This window comes from Platichthys flesus, chromosome 4, assembly GCF_949316205.1.
Source record: "Platichthys flesus chromosome 4, fPlaFle2.1, whole genome shotgun sequence".
Classification (NCBI taxonomy): domain Eukaryota; kingdom Metazoa; phylum Chordata; class Actinopteri; order Pleuronectiformes; family Pleuronectidae; genus Platichthys; species Platichthys flesus.
This window is the reverse complement of record NC_084948.1, coordinates 9,983,983-10,002,479: the sequence shown is the minus strand read 5'-3', so window position 1 is coordinate 10,002,479 and position 18,497 is coordinate 9,983,983. Positions and strand designations below refer to the sequence as shown.

The following is an 18,497-nucleotide window of genomic DNA, read 5'->3' as shown; positions in this document are numbered from 1 at the left end:
CTAAAACGTATTAACTCATAATAATCAGATGTTAATATGCAAAATCATACATGCGATGTGTGCGACGTCATTTCTGTTTACAATATACATTTTATGAAAAAAAATGTTTTAAATCTTACTATTCTATCATAATTGCTCTTTATTACAAAAATAGTCAACTAATAGTGCAAAAATTCTATGTCTGCACGGTAACATCACAGCTTGATCTGTCTGTTTACTCGCCTTTTTGTTTTGCTCTGCGTTGCTCAGCTTGAGGAGCAGATGAGTCGTGTTCAGAGGGAGAAGAACGACGTACAGTCCAGAATGGAGGAGGACCAGGAGGACCTGAACGAGCTGATGAAGAAACACAAGGCTGCTGTGTCACAGGTCTGCTTTTCTCCTCTCGGTCACTTTCATATACACTGAGCTACTGGAATAATTAAAACCTCCAAATTACAATTTCTTAGTAATACTTCCATTTCCTTTCCAAAATGTGTTCTTTTAATGATTCATTTATAATTTTACTTAATTAATTTTACTAAATGGAAATTGAGAAATTGCTTTTGATGAATTGTAAAAAGCTTTTTAAATGTAACCTTTTCTCTCTTTTTTTTCTAACTGGTCTGCCTCTTTTATTCCATCTCTAAACTGATTTGTGCAGACTCTCCTTTTCACAGATAGAGGAGAGAACATTTATTTAAATTCAACCAAAGAGCAGCAACAGAACTGGATGTAGTTTATATAGCCATGTGGGTTCACTTGCAGTCCAGATACAGGTTCGGTGACGCACTGGTTTATAACTGCTATGAAGAGAATTTGCCCTGACCACCATAACACTGATTAACGCTTAAAGGTTCAGTGTGTAGAATTTAGTGACATAAAGTGGTGAAGTATCATGTTGCAGCTGAATACCTCTCACCTTATCCTCACCTTCCAAACTTGGAAGAGAGCCCGTGGTAACATTCAGTTGTCATAAAAACTGGAAAGTTGTTGAGTTGGTCCAGTTTGGTCTACTGTAAAAAACATGGAGGCCTCCCTAGAGAGGACCCGCTCCCAGTGTTAATATTAACTATTTAAATATAAAGAGCTCATTCTAAAGAATATTTCTCTAAAAGGGAGACATTGCCCCTTGAACACGAGCACATCCTCTGTGTGCGCGACAAGCCATTAAACTTGTACTTACTATCTCGATAATGCTATCTTAAAGTAACAGTGATATACTGTGCCACTGATTTTAGACCACAGGCAACTGTGTCAGTCTGAAAATAGCAAAGACTTGTGCGTCGCTCTTTGTGCCAAGAGTGAGATTAGTCCCTCAAACATAATCATCTGTCATATAACAGATAGGTGACACTGCCTGGCTGTTGTATGCTTTTTCATGCGAAATAAAACATTTACCCAGAATATCAGCAAGCTGATCCGTCAAGATGCGCAACACCTGCACACACAGTCTAGCATGCATGCTCTATCCAATCAAGACTGAAAACCATCCAAAGTTCATTTATATAAGTAAAAATCCCAAGATCAACCTTCACTTTGAATTGTTTAAACTTCGCCCATCCCTGCCCAATGAGCTCCACTTGTGCAAGGCGAGGGTATTTTGTGAGTTCCGAGTGCCTGCCCTCCTCCCATTAGTATTAATGTAGCTGAAAGCGCAGAGGAGCAGCAAGTGGAAATGAAAGTGCAGTAAGAGTGCTTTCTTTCCATCCCTGATGGCTGATGAGTGATATGATGAGTGATCTCCCTTACTGGCTCCAAATGAATCCATCCTTTCTGTCTAAATTGAAGCAGCTGAATTCCCGCTGGGACCGGCTGTAGCAGCGTGCCTCATCTACTGTGAAAAAAAGCACTTGTCTCAAATATTTCACACAGGTCACATTGAAATGAGATTTATTGATTTGCTTTCACCAGACTAAAAAACTCTCTCCAGCAGATTTATTTGTCTTGGTAATGTTATTGTGATGTCACTGTGTTTTACTGGATCTACTTTAATAGTTTGGTTTTGATGGATGTTTTCAAGATTTAAGCTGTGTGCATAGTCTGCCTACTGCATAACTGATGGAATACTGTAAAAGTGAAATTCTCATTACCCTACATCATCAGATACAATAAAAGAGAAAAAAAAGTTTGATGTCCACTTACAGTCTCAAGCTGTTTCCTGACTTATCTCCCCCCCCCGTGTTGTCCAGTCAGCCCAGAACCTGGCTCAGATCAGTGATCTACAGGCCCAGTTGGAAGAGGCCCTCAAGGAGAAGCAGGAGGTTCAGGAGAAGGTAGGTGCCAGCGTTTTGCTCCTAAATAAAGGTCATAGTGACATGCAGAGAAAGGAACACTTTCTCTGTTTTAGTCTCATAAATATGAGGCTCTGGGGAAATTGAGATTTTTTATGGATTTTTTGCAGATTCCTTTTCAACTATTGCAATGCCCATTTTAGACCTGCCTGTTTGGAATCGACTGTTCTCTTGTCCTGTGTTAAAGGGATCGTTCACAATTGAAGTAAATGGCGACCACTCCAGCTAGCGGCAGCTAACTCCTGCTTAACATCTATTGGTAGATGGTAACTTAAATTGTGCAATAGACCTTCAAACGTACATGGGATAATCACCATCAAGTCCTATGTTCTAAAAACAAAACCACTGTTATTATGTCTTATACAAAAATCAAAGTATGAAAATGATCTTGTTGCGATTTTGACCTTCGGTTGCTTTTATCCAAAGATGTAGACATGACACATTGAACTCAGCCTATGAAGGCACATCAGTTGTTTTTGGAGCTTAAATTGGGAATTGTTAAAGTTGCACCCTGAGAAGTTTTTGAGTTTTCTTTGTTGCAGTTTCCAACGAAGAGCCTCAATTACAAACCTGCATGAATGTGCATCACTGCCTCAGCCCGTTTCCTTTTCCTATGAAAAACAAATACAAACCCTTGATGTGATTGATGTGTCGTTCAAGCAGAGCAGGCATTGAAAATATGAGACAAAGATGACCAACTTGGTTTCCCGACTCAGACAAGCTATTAAGCTGAACATGCTAGTTCTGTCATCCTTTTAATGGCTCCATCTGAATGAGTACTGTTCTCGGGTCAAACACAGCTGTATTTGATAAATCAAACCCAGCCAAGAGGAGAGGGAGTGCACAAGGAATATTTTGTCTTAGAATGACCCATGCCCACAATACCATCTGAGACCTGAGAGTTTCAGAGCAGTTACCTCCAAAGAAGAAGGGACAAGTCTCTAAAGCTAAAGAGTCAACAACCTGTCATATTATTTTGAAATGGTAGTATCACAGTTTTTCCAAGTAAAATATCTGAACCCATCACAAGGATGGGTTACCATTTTAATACTTCTTATGCCTGTTCTGATATAATCCATACCAATCCAACTTTAAATTATACCTTTCTTTGAAGAATATAAAGCCTTAAACTGAGTTTACATAAAGTGCCTTGATTATTTAACGAGGATACAAGAAGAAGCTGTCTAAGTACAGTGGTTGAGTTGAGTAGTGGTTGGCTTTGCAAAAAGACTGGAAGTGGAACGGGATCCGCCCCTTAACCCGCATCCACATCTAAGTTTGATTGTTTCCTCCGGGGCCCAGATCCCAATCCTCTACCAAATTAGATCTGCTAACAAAATGAACCAACAAACTAACAAACCAAAACTTGGTTACTTTGATGAAAACATAATCTCCTGGTTGAGGTAAAAATGCACCTACCCAATTTGAAACACACTAATTGACAAGTTGTATCTCATTTGGCTGATCCAAAGATTCAAAGCACCAAATATTCAAACTACTTTAAATTCTCCTTCTGCTTGTATACCCCAAGAGGCTATAGAGGTTTCTAATTCAAGCAGATACAGCTGGGGCTAAGGCTTATTTACATCTCAGAACATCAGCTCCTGTAGTGATTGCTTTAAATGTACTCCAAAAAACTATTTTTGTAATGAGCTGAGTGAGTATATTCTACTATTGTCTATAGTCTTTTTTTGTAACAATTATTAAAATCCCAGTTTTGTTAAGACTTAGTTGGAGAAATTTAGCTGTCAGAAAAGGCCATGGGATCCACAGCTATCATAAAATATAAAGACTAACACTTATCAACATGTGTATTTGTGTGTCGTAGATGCAAGCTCTGCAAAGCCAGCTGGAGTTCCAGGAGCAGTCAATGGTGGAGAAATCCCTCGTCAGCCGGCAGGAGGCCAAGATCCGTGAGCTTGAGACCAAGCTGGAGTTTGAGAAGACCCAGGTCAAACGCCTGGAGGTGAGTTCTAAGAACAGGTGTCAAAATGCTGGTCTTGGTAGGTGTGTTGGAGAGGATGCGGAGGACATGACAGATTACAGGTTAAAATTTGCCACCTAGGTCAGAGACTAGCTCGGAAATAGGAGAAAGTCAGGGTAAACTTAACAAGTGTAACCACCATTTCTGCTTAACTGTTTCCTGTTGCTTGTCTAACTGTCATTTGGCAATACTATTTGTTATTCTGTCATTTTTAAATTACTTCCAGATTTTGCCTGATCCTCTCTCGCCCACTGCTAAATTACCCTGTATTACATGTTGCAGGTTCAGTTTAGTAATCACTTGCTATGTAATGTGCTCACCAGTATATGTTTCTTCTGCTCCTTGGTCTCCAACCCCAACAGAATATGTTTATTTATTGAATGCATGTTTTGTTAAATATTGTTTGTCTTCTAGTTTGTGCTGAATTGTTAAGAGTTTGAAAAGTGAACACCAGGGTTAGTCTCATTCTCCCTTTTGTTTTGCTTTTCATGGTTTCTCCACAGCAATAAAACTTCAGTGAGTGAATATTTCAGGTTGCCTGAGTAGTGCAACTTATCAAAGCTAGAGGTAGCAGTGCTCAATCAATAAGGCTTTGAGGAGGCAGACTTACAACACCCCCTCAGTATGTGAAATGTGGACGGGGTGGTTGATGCAGGAGCCAACTCACTGGGAAAGTGTGCTGCTGGCATTAATGTGAAAAGCGAGTGCACATTCCCTGCAGATTTAAGCCTCATGCAGGAGTCATCTGTTTTAACACTGCTGAAGAATAATACGTAGGTGAAGAAAGTCTGCTGCAGCACGTTATTGCATTATTGATACAAATAAGCTCATCAATAGTTAACTTCTGTCTTCTGACTGGGTTCTGTGGTACACTCATGACCATTCTCACTGAACTACAGCAGGTTATTGTTCATATTATTTATGGGTTTACTTGGAATGTATGGATTTTTATCTTCTGCCATATGGGAGTTTGAGCTTTGGATTTTTGATGCAGATTTTTGAGTACCATAATATCAAATTTTTGCTATATGCAGAATTGTTGTGCCATGTTTGGAACAAGTCTTTAGAGCTAACATTCTTAGTATTTCAGATCAGGTCTTAAATGAAATATCTCAACAACTAGATGGCTATAAAATTTGCTACAATAGCTTTTCCTAGAGGAATGAGATGACTTATGACTTTGTTGATCTCCTGACTTTTTCTCGAGGGCCATTTTCACGGTTAGGGTAAGCATGTAGTGTTCTTACCCTCTTTATTAGTAGTCCTCAGCAAAAAAAAATCCTTGATCCTCTTATGCATGTATAACCTTGTATGTCCTTTTTTTTTGTGGAGCTCTCTCTGCCTGCGTTCCCATCATGGTAAAAGTCAGAAATAAAAGATGACATCGTTATTTTTTTCATGCAGTGCGAAGACCGTCTGAATATGCCCAAAGATGATAATCAGCTTGTCATTGTAATCACGTTAACATGCTAATGTTAACGTTTAGTGAGCTATGATTGCAGCCTAATTCCATGGTGGGAAAAATGTTAAATCAACCCAGTTAATATGCATGATTGCAATGTTGTTCTTTGTATAGACAGTCTTCATGTATTTCAATTTTCATCTGACAATCACGGGATAGAGCCCATGGGGTCTCAGCAACCCAACCTAAAGTGCAGTTTTGTAATAACCAATAGAAATAATGGCCAAAATCAAATAATTAAGACCCAATTTGTAAAAATCCTTAATTATTCTTTAATGGAAACATTTACACCAAATTTATTTTATACAGAAACTGCTCATCTGCTTTTGGGAGCCTTCAGGCCGATTTTGTCTCAAACAGATGTAAATAAGTCTATGTCTGGAATATGGTGTAGCTTCTTCTTACTTTGATTTTCTTTGGACATACTTAACTATTAGTTATATTCCTGCCAGCTTATTTTCCTGCATATCACATATCATTGTGGCTGTCAAAATGTCTCTAAGTCTTTTTATATAAGTTAAATAATCCAATACAAATTTAGCTTTTTATTAGGTATTTCATGTAATTATTCATAAATTTAAATATATCAGTGGAATGTATCAAATTATGGCTTCTTTATGCAGGTTAATGCTCCAAGTCACTATGTTAAAGTCTCAAACTGGTTTCATGAACACATGACTGTGCAGCTGAGAGATCTGCAGAAAGGATGTGATACAGGACATGAATTTCAGAGGAAAGTTTTCAAAATCTCGAGACACGATTCCTTTCTGTTGTGATGCAGACGAGCAAGTGAATAAACCTCAGAAGGTTTTAGTGTTCCTCTCTGTTCTGTGCATCAGACAAAGACAACTGCAAGCTCAAGAGCTTACAAGAGACTGCAAGCTCACCCTGGCTTGTCATGCACTTACCCCACTTGTGTGAAGATATGAACCTGTGACTTCAGACCAGAATAATAGCTAGGTGCACGGTAGATTGGCTAAATCAGTTACTTTGACAGGAAGTCAATATCACTCTATTATCACTATAGTGGTAAATGCAATAATACAGCACTTTTTTCTAGTCGTTCTATTCAAGTCCATTTACACACAAGTTATACAATGTTTCTATATATAGTACTTCTCTATCAAACATAAATCCAATTCACAATTTGGGGTTCACTGACATACGGACAGGAGGATTCGGGCTACCAACTTTCCATTAATGGGACAGACCAATCTACCTCCTGAGCAACAGTCACTCAATTAATGAATCTAAATAAAATATATTACGGTGATCAAATCACAATATTATTCATTCTTGTTGAGGACATTTTTTAAAGTTGTTCATTTAGTTCAGCCCCTTACTCTATGTTTGGCCTGAGCTGGTTTTAGTATGGTGTTCTTCCTCAGTGAGTGTATATGGTATCAGTCTGACTGAATCGTTAAATCTTCTCTTTATTGTCTTGCAGAGCCTCGTGACTCGTCTCAAGGAGAACATGGAGAAGCTGATGGAGGAACGAGATCAACGCAGCAGCAGCGAGAATCGAGAGAAGGAACAGAACAAACGTATGCAGAGACAGATCCGCGACACCAAAGAGGAGATGGCCGAACTGGCCAAAAAGGAAGCCGAGGCTAGCCGCAAGAAACATGAGCTGGTAACGATCTGATGCCAGTAATGAGACAACTTGCTCACAGTTTGATCGATGAGCGACCAGTACTTTCAGATACACCCAGCGTTTTAAGAATAGACTCCGTGGTATCCATGAACAGTAAATCAGCGCCACTGAACTGTGTAACCTTTTGTTAAAGTGAAAAGTTCCTCCTGTCTTTGTCTCATTAACAGGAAATGGACATTGAGAGCCTAGAAGCTGCTAATCAGAGCCTACAGGCAGACCTCAAGTTGGCCTTCAAAAGAATTGGTGACCTCCAGGCTGCCATCGAGGATGAGATGGAGAGTGAAGACAATGAAGACCTCATTAACAGGTACAAAAAGTGATATTCTAGGTTGGGAAGTTTTGAATAACCAGGAGTTTGACGCTGTAATATGAACCTATAGTATACACTGACAGTTTCACAGCCAAAGGCACCTTCCCAGGGAATATTTCAGTTATAAGTACACATCATTAACATGTGTGGAGCCCAGTCTTCATCGAAGGGCACCAGTATGTTGTAGTACTAAAACTCTCTTGTTCTACATGAGGCAAGGTCATTGTGTTAAGTGAAGGCTAAAGGTAACTGTGGCCTGTACTTGATTACAATACAAAATTATGTTATCTTGACCAGAATACACAAAAGTTTAAACTGACATCAGACTCAAACATATATTCTTGAATCAAGGTTCGCTTGCTCCATTCTTTTTCAAGTATTTACCCACTTGTCAAAGGACTTCATCATCAGAGTTTGGTGAGTTGTTATCATCATCATGACAATTCGTCAAATTGAGGTGGAGCTGGAATCTTGAAAAAAAAAGTGGGTAGTGGACTGGTCAAGAATTACTTCATACTCACCTGAATATTTCAGTCTGGATATTAAAAGATATTTTTCTTACCATAACTATCAATGTTTCTTCAAATGTTTCTGTTAAGATGTGTGGCTGTCTTTTGAGTTGACTCGATCTTTGGTTTAAAAGTGGTGGGACAGAAATGTCCATGTTTCTATACCATAAATAGATGGATTTGTTGTATATATGTCATATGACCTGACTTTCTCTTGTGCACTCACTCTAATCTGTAAAGACAATCCATTGTAACTGTTCCTAATTCAGCCATCACAGGTTGCCCGGGTGAAATAGTTACATATGTCGTGTTATTTCCTTTAGTTTCTGAGAGTGAGATGAGAAGAGCGAGATGAGAATGTTGACATCGGTCATATGTCGGTGCGTAGAACAGAGCCTGGTGATCAGCAGCCAGGCACACTGTGTTCCTGGAGTATTGGCGTCACAGTGAGGTTGCCTGCTCTCATCATGTCTGCACAGAGAGCAAAACCTCAGACTGCTCTCAACCCACGCTGTAGCCGTAGAGTTTCCTCAGAAGCGCTCGGCAGAACTGTTGTTTGTCAAGAAATCTGTGCTTTACTTGGCAAACCGATGTGCTGACTTGGGCTCTCTGCTCAACATAGATAGACTCAATGTGTGTGTCACCTCAAATAGTCAGGAGTTATCCAAGCAAATGTCTTAGTCTGACTGTATTATTCACAGTAAAATGTCCTTTCCTTTCTCAAGGCCTCTTATGAGAAAATCCAATCACTGTCTGAGCCTCACAATGGTCCCACAAAGAGTTGATGTCTGTAAGGTGTTTTTCTCTGCTCTGTATGCGCGGCACAACATTAGGATGAGATGGCATGCTGAGTCAATATGTGAGGTGCACAATACGGTTAGTTTTGCAAGGAGAAGTACAACCCTGTCATCACAGCGTCTGCCATTACATCCATTGTTATTCAGATATTTCTAAGCATCCTCTACGTTTTATTTTTCACCTGATTCTTACTTCATGGTTTCCTTTTGTTTTGTCTTTTGTTTTTCTGTTTTCTTTTCTTTTCTCTCCCTCCACCCATCACCACTACGACCAGTTTGCAAGACATGGTGACAAAGTATCAGAAACGGAAGAACAAAACGTGAGGAACTTGAACTCCTGATGATTCCTTTCATCACTGGAAATGATGCAGCTTTCTACAGTCTTTGAACATTTAGTCGAGAAGTTGATAGTGGAGAGAGAAACCCTGCAGCTTTTCTCTGGGTTTAGTTTCAGTCCAGTAAGTCCATCACCTCTGGCTGTCACACCATGGAAAAGACAGAAGAGCTGATATTTCAAGGAGAAATACCCTCCGACTTAAAAGATGAAAAAGATATTTGGAATACATCTGGCTTCCCCTGCCGCTTTTGTTGTTTCTGGATTTCTCTGATTCCTGTGATAATTCTAAACTATCTTCGGGCCCTCCGAATCAAAGAATGATGGCTCAGTTTCAGATCCAATATGTTCAACAGATCAAATAGGGAGAAATGTCTCAAAGAAGAGGCAGAGATACCATAAATCTAAGGATTACTCAATGTGTGAAGACTATAGAATAATGCATCATCAACAGTGCACGGAGATTCCCCCATAACCCCAGTTTACTGCACTCTTCACTGCATGCCCTCACATGCTGAAATGCATGAAAGCCACTGACAATATGTTACCTAAGCCCAAGCATGAAACCAACCTCCCTCAGATCCACTGTACAGTTAACCACCCACCGAAGCAGGTTGGAGGTCTTCTTCGCAGTTCTCCATTATGTCGCCAAGGTGCTCACCCAGCTGTGTATGCTGCCTTGCCGAGGGTGTCATGTCAGACTCTGCTGTTGTTGTGTTTGAACAGCACCCAACCTGTCAGCCTCTCACTCCCTGGGCACTGTTAATTTTTCATTGCCCTGCTTTAGGGCTTGATATGACAGGGGCTTGGGGTGACTGCCCTCCTGACAGCAGGAAAGGAGGGTTTGTTCCACATCTAGCTTTGACTCGCAGTCACTCAATAATGCAGAATCCTCAATGTCTAACAAAGAGCTGTCTCGCTCACCAGGCAAGTAGCACATGTAGGGTTAACCTCTGGCTCAAGTCTGTGTTTCGTTTTCTGATGGTGTCAATCGTAAATATAAGGCACACTTAAATACTTTACTAAATAAAGTTAGCTGTAGCTCAGTAACTTGTAGTAATGCTGATTTCAGGTAAAGTGTTAACTTTTATATTCCTTTTTTTTTTTACAAGCGACTTATTATAAATACAGAGATATTTATTGACTCAAACAGGGTAATCCTCATGTGAGTATCAAACTAGGGAGGTGTATTTGAATTAAATCCTCGTAAAAAATCTGTCACCTAAACTCTAGACCTCCTTGTTTTTGTTGTGGTCCTAATATCTCTGCCAATAAAGCGTTGCTTTTAAATCATAGTTACCAGGGTTCATTTTTCTCTCATGCTACTGCCGGCTTAGCGGTCAATCAAACTTTTGCTCAACCTGCCCACTCAGAGGCTTGTAGAATGAAGGAATATGTATTTCTCTCTCTCTGTACCTCCTCCGTATTTTAAATCCATCCATCCATTTCATTTTTGTCTGCTTATGGAGGCCAGGTTCATAGACAGTGACAGCAGTACTGTTTTCCTGCTCCTCCTGGGGGATCCTCAGATTTGCCAGATGTGATATGTAATCTTTCCAGTAGGCTCTGTGTCTGCCTTTAGGGTCTCCTACCAGTTGGGCATCCTTGAAGATTCTCCAATTAAAGGAGACAACCTGATCAGAAGCACCTGATTTTTTTAACTTCAATGCATGACTGTATTTTTAAACAATCAACTCAGATCATCCACATTTAGAAACAATCTGCAGTAAGAGAGAGCAGCAGAAAATACCCCGGCCTGTAATACCACATCTGAAAATCACTTTGGCTGGTTTGACAAATAAATTATTATTTTAATATGTGCAATTTATACTGTGCTGACTTCACTGGTCACTGCAGCGGGAGTTTTTGCAGCACTGATAAACAATGTATCCTAATCATGTGACTATGTGCTCCCCTTATTGTCTTGGAGAGGATGCATATGTCTGTGCTCCAAAGCCACAGGGACCTCACTGGGCCGACACTTTCATATATCGGAGGCATAAACAGTGGTGTCTCTAAGACCCAGAGAGACACACAGGAATGAAGCCAAGTAGAACAGAGCAGGACGATCCATAGACGCTAATGATGAATGTAATAGTGTGTAACAGAGATGTACAACCAATTGCTGCAGAATGTCACAGACAGTTAATGTCTCCTCCGCCCTGTGTTTGTTTGCTTCCTCAAGGCTTTCAGCAGGGCTTAGCTAATGGTATGGTGGCCGAGGATATACATTTTAGATGACACCATGTATGAAGGTGCTCAATTACATAGAGCCCACCATTGTGGTCTTGGCCATAGACCAGTGTCGCTGTACTGTGAATCTGTTAAGGCTTAGAGAGGAAATACAGTTTTTCAGCTGCAACATTTACTCACTCACCACTGCAATATTTCTGCAATATGAGAAAACTAAAACATGGTGGAAGTATATATTTCTTTTACTATTTTTAGACAAACTTTTAATTTGCATATGAAAGAAATCTTCTTAAACTTCATTGATTAAAACCTAAATATTGCAAACAAGTTGAACACAAGTTGATTCCTTCCAAAAGGAGAATGCTACTGCCACCACACATCTCACATCTTGAGAAATATATATCAATCTAAAACATAAATTCCATCTTGAGTGGAAATAAGGAGTGAAAAAACATGAGGTGTCAGGGTAGCGGGTACTAAAGTATTATCAGTTTTTGTGTCTCCTTGAATATTTTCCCAGAAAGATGGTTTATTTTCAATTTGTGGAAACATAACTATTGCGATTAACGGAATGGATTCACACATAAAATGATACATACTGCAACAATTTATTTAAAGATTGTTTAATTAAATAAAAAAAATTGCTTCAGATATACAAACTTTTCAACCATAAACAATGTTTTTCTGAGTTAACTCAATGTGTTTAAGTAGCCTGAAATTAATTCTGATATCATAATCGTGGACTTTCAGCAGCCATTCGCTCTCAATACCAGTCTATGATTGTAGTGTTGCTCAAGAATAACAGCCCTGAAAAACAGGTAAAAATTTATAATTCCTTACCCTTTCAAAGAGGAAGACTTGATGTACTACAAGCTAAACAGTAATTTATTTAGCACTGTAAAGTCCTCTTGTTGGTTTCAGGAAACTCAGAGCTGTCACTTTGGTTACAAGGTGAAGAGCGTAAAAGTGCATGCATTCTGCTTTTCTAAAGGCATAAGGCACAATATTTTATTTAAAACAAATTTCAGGAAAACAAGTTGACTCACTGAAACTCAGTCAACACACAGATCTTACACCACTTCGCCCTGAAAAGGGTCAGATAAGGTTCCATGTCTGGATTTTAGATCTGCGACCTGACATTTGAGTATCCAATCCTTATGGCTGAAGTTCGGCCTAAATTCTGTTAAATCTGCAGTGACAGGGACACTTGGCTGCACTGTTATCTTAACAGTAGACCGCAGCAAATCCCCAGATTGTCTAATAGCCGAGGCCTTTTCTGCAAAGTAAATTATAGCTTAAGAATCCATTGCTCTCCTCCTTAGCCCCATCCTCTGCCCTCGTCTTTGGCGTGAATGCACTCTAGCATTACCACCCAAGGTAATTGTATTCCATAAATGCCAGCAGGCTTTGCATTTGGATCTTGCTGGGTAAGCCATTGTTTGGAATCTCTCCTTTGAAATCGGGGGAGATTTGTCTGTGACTGCTAATGATTTAAAGTATTGGTGGTACAGCACCATTTTGACCTTTACAAGAAAAGACCGCTTTTCCCTCTCTCTTCCTCGACAATATGGGAGCCTTTCTGAAACAGATGCAGAGGAAAACAGAGATGTTGAGCCACCCCTCTGATGTCTCAGTAGGACTATTAAGCTGTAACAACTTAATTTCACAGCGCCACACAAGCACTGGGCTCTGACGGCACTTAATGAGAGTTGCGCTCTTTTCATCCGTGTCAAATTTTATGACAAGCCCTCTGTTTTACTCTGTGGCTTGCACTGGCTTTTGAACGTGTAATGATAATTGAGAGGAAGAATTGTGCAGTGCCCAGCTGTGTAACAAATCATTCTGTCAAGAGCTGAAATATGAGTGTTTGCATGTTATTGCTATATGTTTGTGTGTGTGTGTGTGTGGGGGGGGGGTAGGTTTCTGCGTGCATGTGCTCTTGTACAGCTATCTTTGTAAGGACATTTTGGGAAAGTGATGACATTATGGCTGGTCCTCACTTTGTGACCCACCTTTTATGGACAGTTTGGGGGGTTAAGACTTGGTTTTAGGGTTAGAATTAGATTAGAATGTGTGTGTGTGTGTGTGTGCGTGTGCGTGTGCGTGTGTGTGTGTGTGAATGTATCTGTGCAATTTTTTCAACGCAGATGTTTTGTTTTCACCGTTCATGCCATCTTATAATTGGCTATAGTTTATTTTTTAGAGCTAGGAACACAAGAACATGAACATGTCTCACCTAGGTTCATTATGTAAGCTAACCTTTATCAGATCGATGCAGGCATGTTACTTTCATACACAATGACAGACATTGTCATTTTTTTTAAGTCCTGTATCCCTCTGATACACACTAATTATCGGGACACACCTTTCACATGCCAAAGTCCCACATCATAAAAGCAATTTTTAAAATGTTCAGTCATGACAACTGCACTTTCTCTGAGTGAACTTGTTGCTCTGATAGATTTACAACCACTAATTAACTGAGGTAGTGCTGATGTAAAATTAGATTTTATTATTCCAGTCTTCTTCCTTGTCAAAACATGGTGCCTGCATTACCCATAATTCAGATGTATAGCATAATTTCAGTTTAACCAAATCGTAACAACACTATTTTGAAGGTGAAGTTGTTAACTAGGCTGAACCATAATTCATATTCACTTTCCTCTCTATTTCTAAATACATTGTTCAGATATCAAAGCAGAATTGCTTCACTCCCAGATCAATAAATGTGATGTACTTAAAAAAAGGCCAGGTGGTAAAACATAGAAGTGGGTGTTAATATCTATACAGCCTGTTGTGGGCATGTTTGGATGAGCTGACTGCATGTGCTGTATTTTATCCAGAGTAAAAGGCACAACGACTAACACTTCATGCCTGACCTGCTTTATTTGACCCCACAGCCAGACTTACAGCCAGAAATGTGCAGGAACATTCTCCTATAACACTAACATGTTATATACCTTGTTCTCTCCTTCCTGAATAACCATGTCTGTCTTTTGGTCGTTGATAACCTCCTTTCTCATCTTGTCTGCCCTTTGCGTTCTCTGACTTGTTTTTCTTTCTTTAACCGCTTACCAGTCCAGGGGATTCAGACACCGACTCCGAGGTGGAGGATCGTGTGGATGGGGTGAAGTCCTGGTTGTCCAAAAGCAAAGGTTCTGCCAAGAACCTCTCAGATGATGGCAGTCTCAAGAGCTCCAGGTTAGTACAAAGGCAGCTGCTATCAGCATCATTTCAGCGGCTGATAGTGAGCCGTCTACTCAGACATTTGAATGCTTTGGAAGTTTGAAAGAAGTGGTTTACATGGTCTGGCCCAGAGGAAATAAAGCAATGTGAGCGGGTTACTTGGCTGAAATAAGGGGAACTGCTGTTGCTTGAATGTTTTTTGTTTTTTTTTCAAAGTGCTTTGTATTTTATTGTCAACCTCCCAGAGAAGAGGGTTTGTTTCTAAAGAACACACCTCCTCAGTGGTAGATTTATCAACATGCCCAATGGCCAGCTGGCAACGTCTACCTGAGACACTCGCAGAGATTAATGGATGTGTCTGCAAGCTGACAGCTTGAATTGCCCCAGATTTGTCTCCTTACCAGAAGATTTAACTCCCCTCCCTCAGCTGAGCCACTTCCAACTTTAAAAACTTTTTAAATGTCTCTTAGCAGCAAGTCCCCGTAGGCATAAACTGAGTGATTTCATTGAGCTAGCCAACACTGCCCCTTGTAGTAGTAAGTTTCAGATTCACATGACTTTAATTGCTCAGGAGTAAGAGAACAAGTACATTTGAAGTTTTGTCAACTTCTCTCATTCATTTAACAAAGAACAGGCCAACAAAAGGGAGTAAAAAGGAATTAAAATATTTATCAAGTTTAATGTGTTACTTTAGTTTTCATATGGGAACATTTAAACAAAATTATGTTATCAAAGTGTTCCGCTGTCCTCACAGGAATACATTATTAACGATCAGTGTCACATTACATACACGGTAACTATAAAAGTTCTCCTTCTCTTTATATGTAAGCACCTGACCTCTGTTTTTACTTGAACACAATGGTAAGATTTAGCTTCCCTAAACCTCAACCCTATCAGTCCGGTAACACAATAGAAACATCACTTCATAACTGTAACAAGTAGGACTTACTCTTTCTTCTTTTCAAACACTTTTAATCCTCTTTGTCAGTCTCTGTAGAATAACTCTAGCTTTCGAGCTGCAGAATATTATTTCTTCTTCTCTTCTGTCAAGTGCTACAAGTTGGGTTCAGGGACATTTTTATCAATCTGAATCTAGCAGAAAGTAAATAAGCAGTTTATTAAATTCAAGGCCTTTGTTTAATGTTCTAAAGTTAAGGTTTCGACAGATTCAAGCAACAACATTCAAAACTAATCTTACATTTAGGATGTAAAACTCATTTCTGCCAACATGCCATTCAAAATATTAATTCATTTGTCCTTTGTGGGTCATACTATTATTTTGGTTTCTATCTTTACGTTGCAGTGCAGGAAAAACCTATGTTGTTCCATAGCCATTTCTCTCTAAATGAGCTTTTGCATGCTCTATATTCAGCTTTTACATTTCTTCTCACTATTCTGTCTTTATGATTTCATTTATCTATATTTCTCTTCCTCAACTCACCTCCACTTGACCCTATGTCTCCCCATTTTCTCTCCCATTTTCTTCATTCCTTGCTTTTTTCCATCGTTGTTTCTTTCTAGATATGCTGTAAATTTAGACGCAAAAGAAGGGAAAGAGTGGAAAGAGGGTAAGGAATGGAAAGACAAGAATAAGGAGGGCAAAGATGTTACACCGAGCAGGCTAGGCGTGATAAGTTCCCTTAGCTACAGAAAACGATCCAACCTGGATTCAATCGGAGGCAAAGAAAGTGCCCTCTTCAGTGCCCTCAAGGAGAATGCTGACCCAGAAGATTCACCGTCCTTCTCGAAGGCCAAACCCAAAACCTCGGATCTTCAAGATGACACCTACTCAGTTACCTCCAGGAGGAAGTCCCAGGTAGGGGATGACATTAATGGCAGAGAATCAGTCATCTCCCAGGCCTATTCAGAGGCCAACAGCCGAGCCAGGAAAGGCATGGACAGTCGTTGGGGTGACTTTGACAAGGAATCAACCATTTCATTCCCTGTATCAAATCGGGCTTCCACACATCTTGGGTTGGAGAATGATGCCAAATCTTCCCTCAGCTTAGGTCTGTCAAGCCCACTTGGACGCGGTCGAAGCACCTCTCGCTCAGATGGGGGCAGAGGTGGTTACTCAGTGAATGGCAGCAGTCCCAGTAGCCCTTGCTTCAGCAGACGGTCTGGGGGTCGCAGCCCCGGAAGTGTTAGCCGAGCTGATTCTCGCATGTCACTGGCACGAAGCTGCCGCTTGAGTGAGTTTGGTGTTGATATTGACGACAGTCGGAGTGTTGCCTTTACTGAGAAGTCAGCGTACAGTCCTATCTCGTCCACCGGGCGCAGCATCTCCATGCCACCACCACGAAGCAGATCATCAACTTCTAATAACGATCCAGTTGATAATTTAGAAATCAAAACAGTCAGTCATCGCAATTACCTCGATCCCGACCTAGAGAAAGCAATCAATGAGGTGCTGAGTTTTAAGCCTATCAAATTCAAGCGCACAAGCTTGGAAGACTCAGAGGGCGAACGGGAACAATCCAAAAATGATGAAGATGACAGAAAGAGCATCAGGAATGGAGACACTTCTCAGGGCGCCAGCTGTCTTAGGCGCTCTGCATCTTCTGTGGACTGCATGAGATCGTCCCGCAGTGCCAGCAGCTGCAGCAGTCACCGCAGCAGCAAGAGCAAAGGCAAGAGTAAGAAAAAGAAGAGAAGCCACAGCTCCGAGTCTGACAGCTCAGGAGACGGCCGTCATCATAGGAGCAGCTCCAAGAGGGGGTCCAAGATGTCCAAGAAGTCCAAGAAAAAGTCCAAGAAGCAGGATAAATCTTCATCGTCTTCGTCCTCTACATCCTCAGATTCTGAGTCAGACTCGAATTCAGATTCAAGCTCCGGAGCCTCAACCATTTCCTACCGAAGCTCGAGTAGTGTGAAGAGGGCCCCAGCTCGGAAGGCTTCCAGCCCAGAAAGAGAAGGAGAGGATGGGCCACAGAGTGAGGCTCAGCCACTTAACACAAAGGTTGATAAGAAGAGGAAGAAGAAGGTGGACAGCCTGATGATGAAGTACCTATACCGGCCGGACAGTGACTGAGGCAGGCAGTAGGTGCTTGCCTGATCCGGACCTAAGAGTGCTTTGACGCATGGTGTGATCTAATCAAAGACTTTTTCACCATTATCAATCATTATCCTGAATGAGATCAGCCTCTCACAGTTCTGAACTTTGTGTGTTGTTTGGCATGCTCTCATTTTCTAATGCTTACCACTACTTGTTGTTATTTTCAAGCCAAACAATGACCACAGTCTCTGTGGCTGACTGTGATTTAATACTGTTGAAGCTATTGGGTGCACTCAACGTGGATGTGCCCAGAATTTCTCCCAAGATGTCACGTTGATTAATGGCCACAGAAGGTAAAAATAACAGTCAATTAAGAAAGGCCATAATAATTTTTTTTCTTCCCTGCCCTATAACTTCAAGCATAATTAGAACCCGAGAATTGATTAACACACAGTGGCAAATTCATCCAAGATACTCAGCTTTGAGTAATTAACCCAAAGCGTATTCATTTGACAGCTGTTATTTGTATTTCTTATTTTCTTGACATCGATCTAACACCTTAGGAACCATATAACTGAATGGTTTTGCCTTTAACATTGCATGAGGTTACAGAGATTTCATTAGATGACACTAACTAACCTCACAGTATTGTATTATAGTATAACAAACACCAGCAAATACAGAAATACTGGAAGTAGTCCCCAATGGAAGCGATGCATACAACATTTCTTTATCAGTCCTGATATAGTACCACTATATATCATACATTTACTCAGTGTGTTAATTGTTGCCAGTACTGGATG

General features: G+C 40.4%; 1 protein-coding gene across 4 annotated transcripts in view; it reads left to right on the top strand.

Moving 5' to 3' along the window:
* myo18ab (myosin XVIIIA b) overlaps positions 1-18,497 on the top strand; it is a 112,656-nt gene that overhangs the window by 90,835 nt on the left and 3,324 nt on the right. The window contains exons 35-42 of one of the 4 annotated variants that reach the window (XM_062385154.1): positions 250-366; positions 2,169-2,252; positions 4,099-4,236; positions 7,164-7,349; positions 7,538-7,677; positions 9,262-9,306; positions 14,592-14,714; positions 16,221-17,738. In XM_062385154.1, coding sequence (XP_062241138.1) covers positions 250-366; positions 2,169-2,252; positions 4,099-4,236; positions 7,164-7,349; positions 7,538-7,677; positions 9,262-9,306; positions 14,592-14,714; positions 16,221-17,730 — 2,343 coding nt within the window. In that variant the 3' untranslated portion in view covers positions 17,731-17,738. The remainder of the gene's footprint in view (positions 1-249; positions 367-2,168; positions 2,253-4,098; positions 4,237-7,163; positions 7,350-7,537; positions 7,678-9,261; positions 9,307-14,591; positions 14,715-16,220; positions 17,739-18,497) is intronic. The other 3 variants (XM_062385156.1, XM_062385155.1, XM_062385157.1) reach the window with 3 other exon arrangements.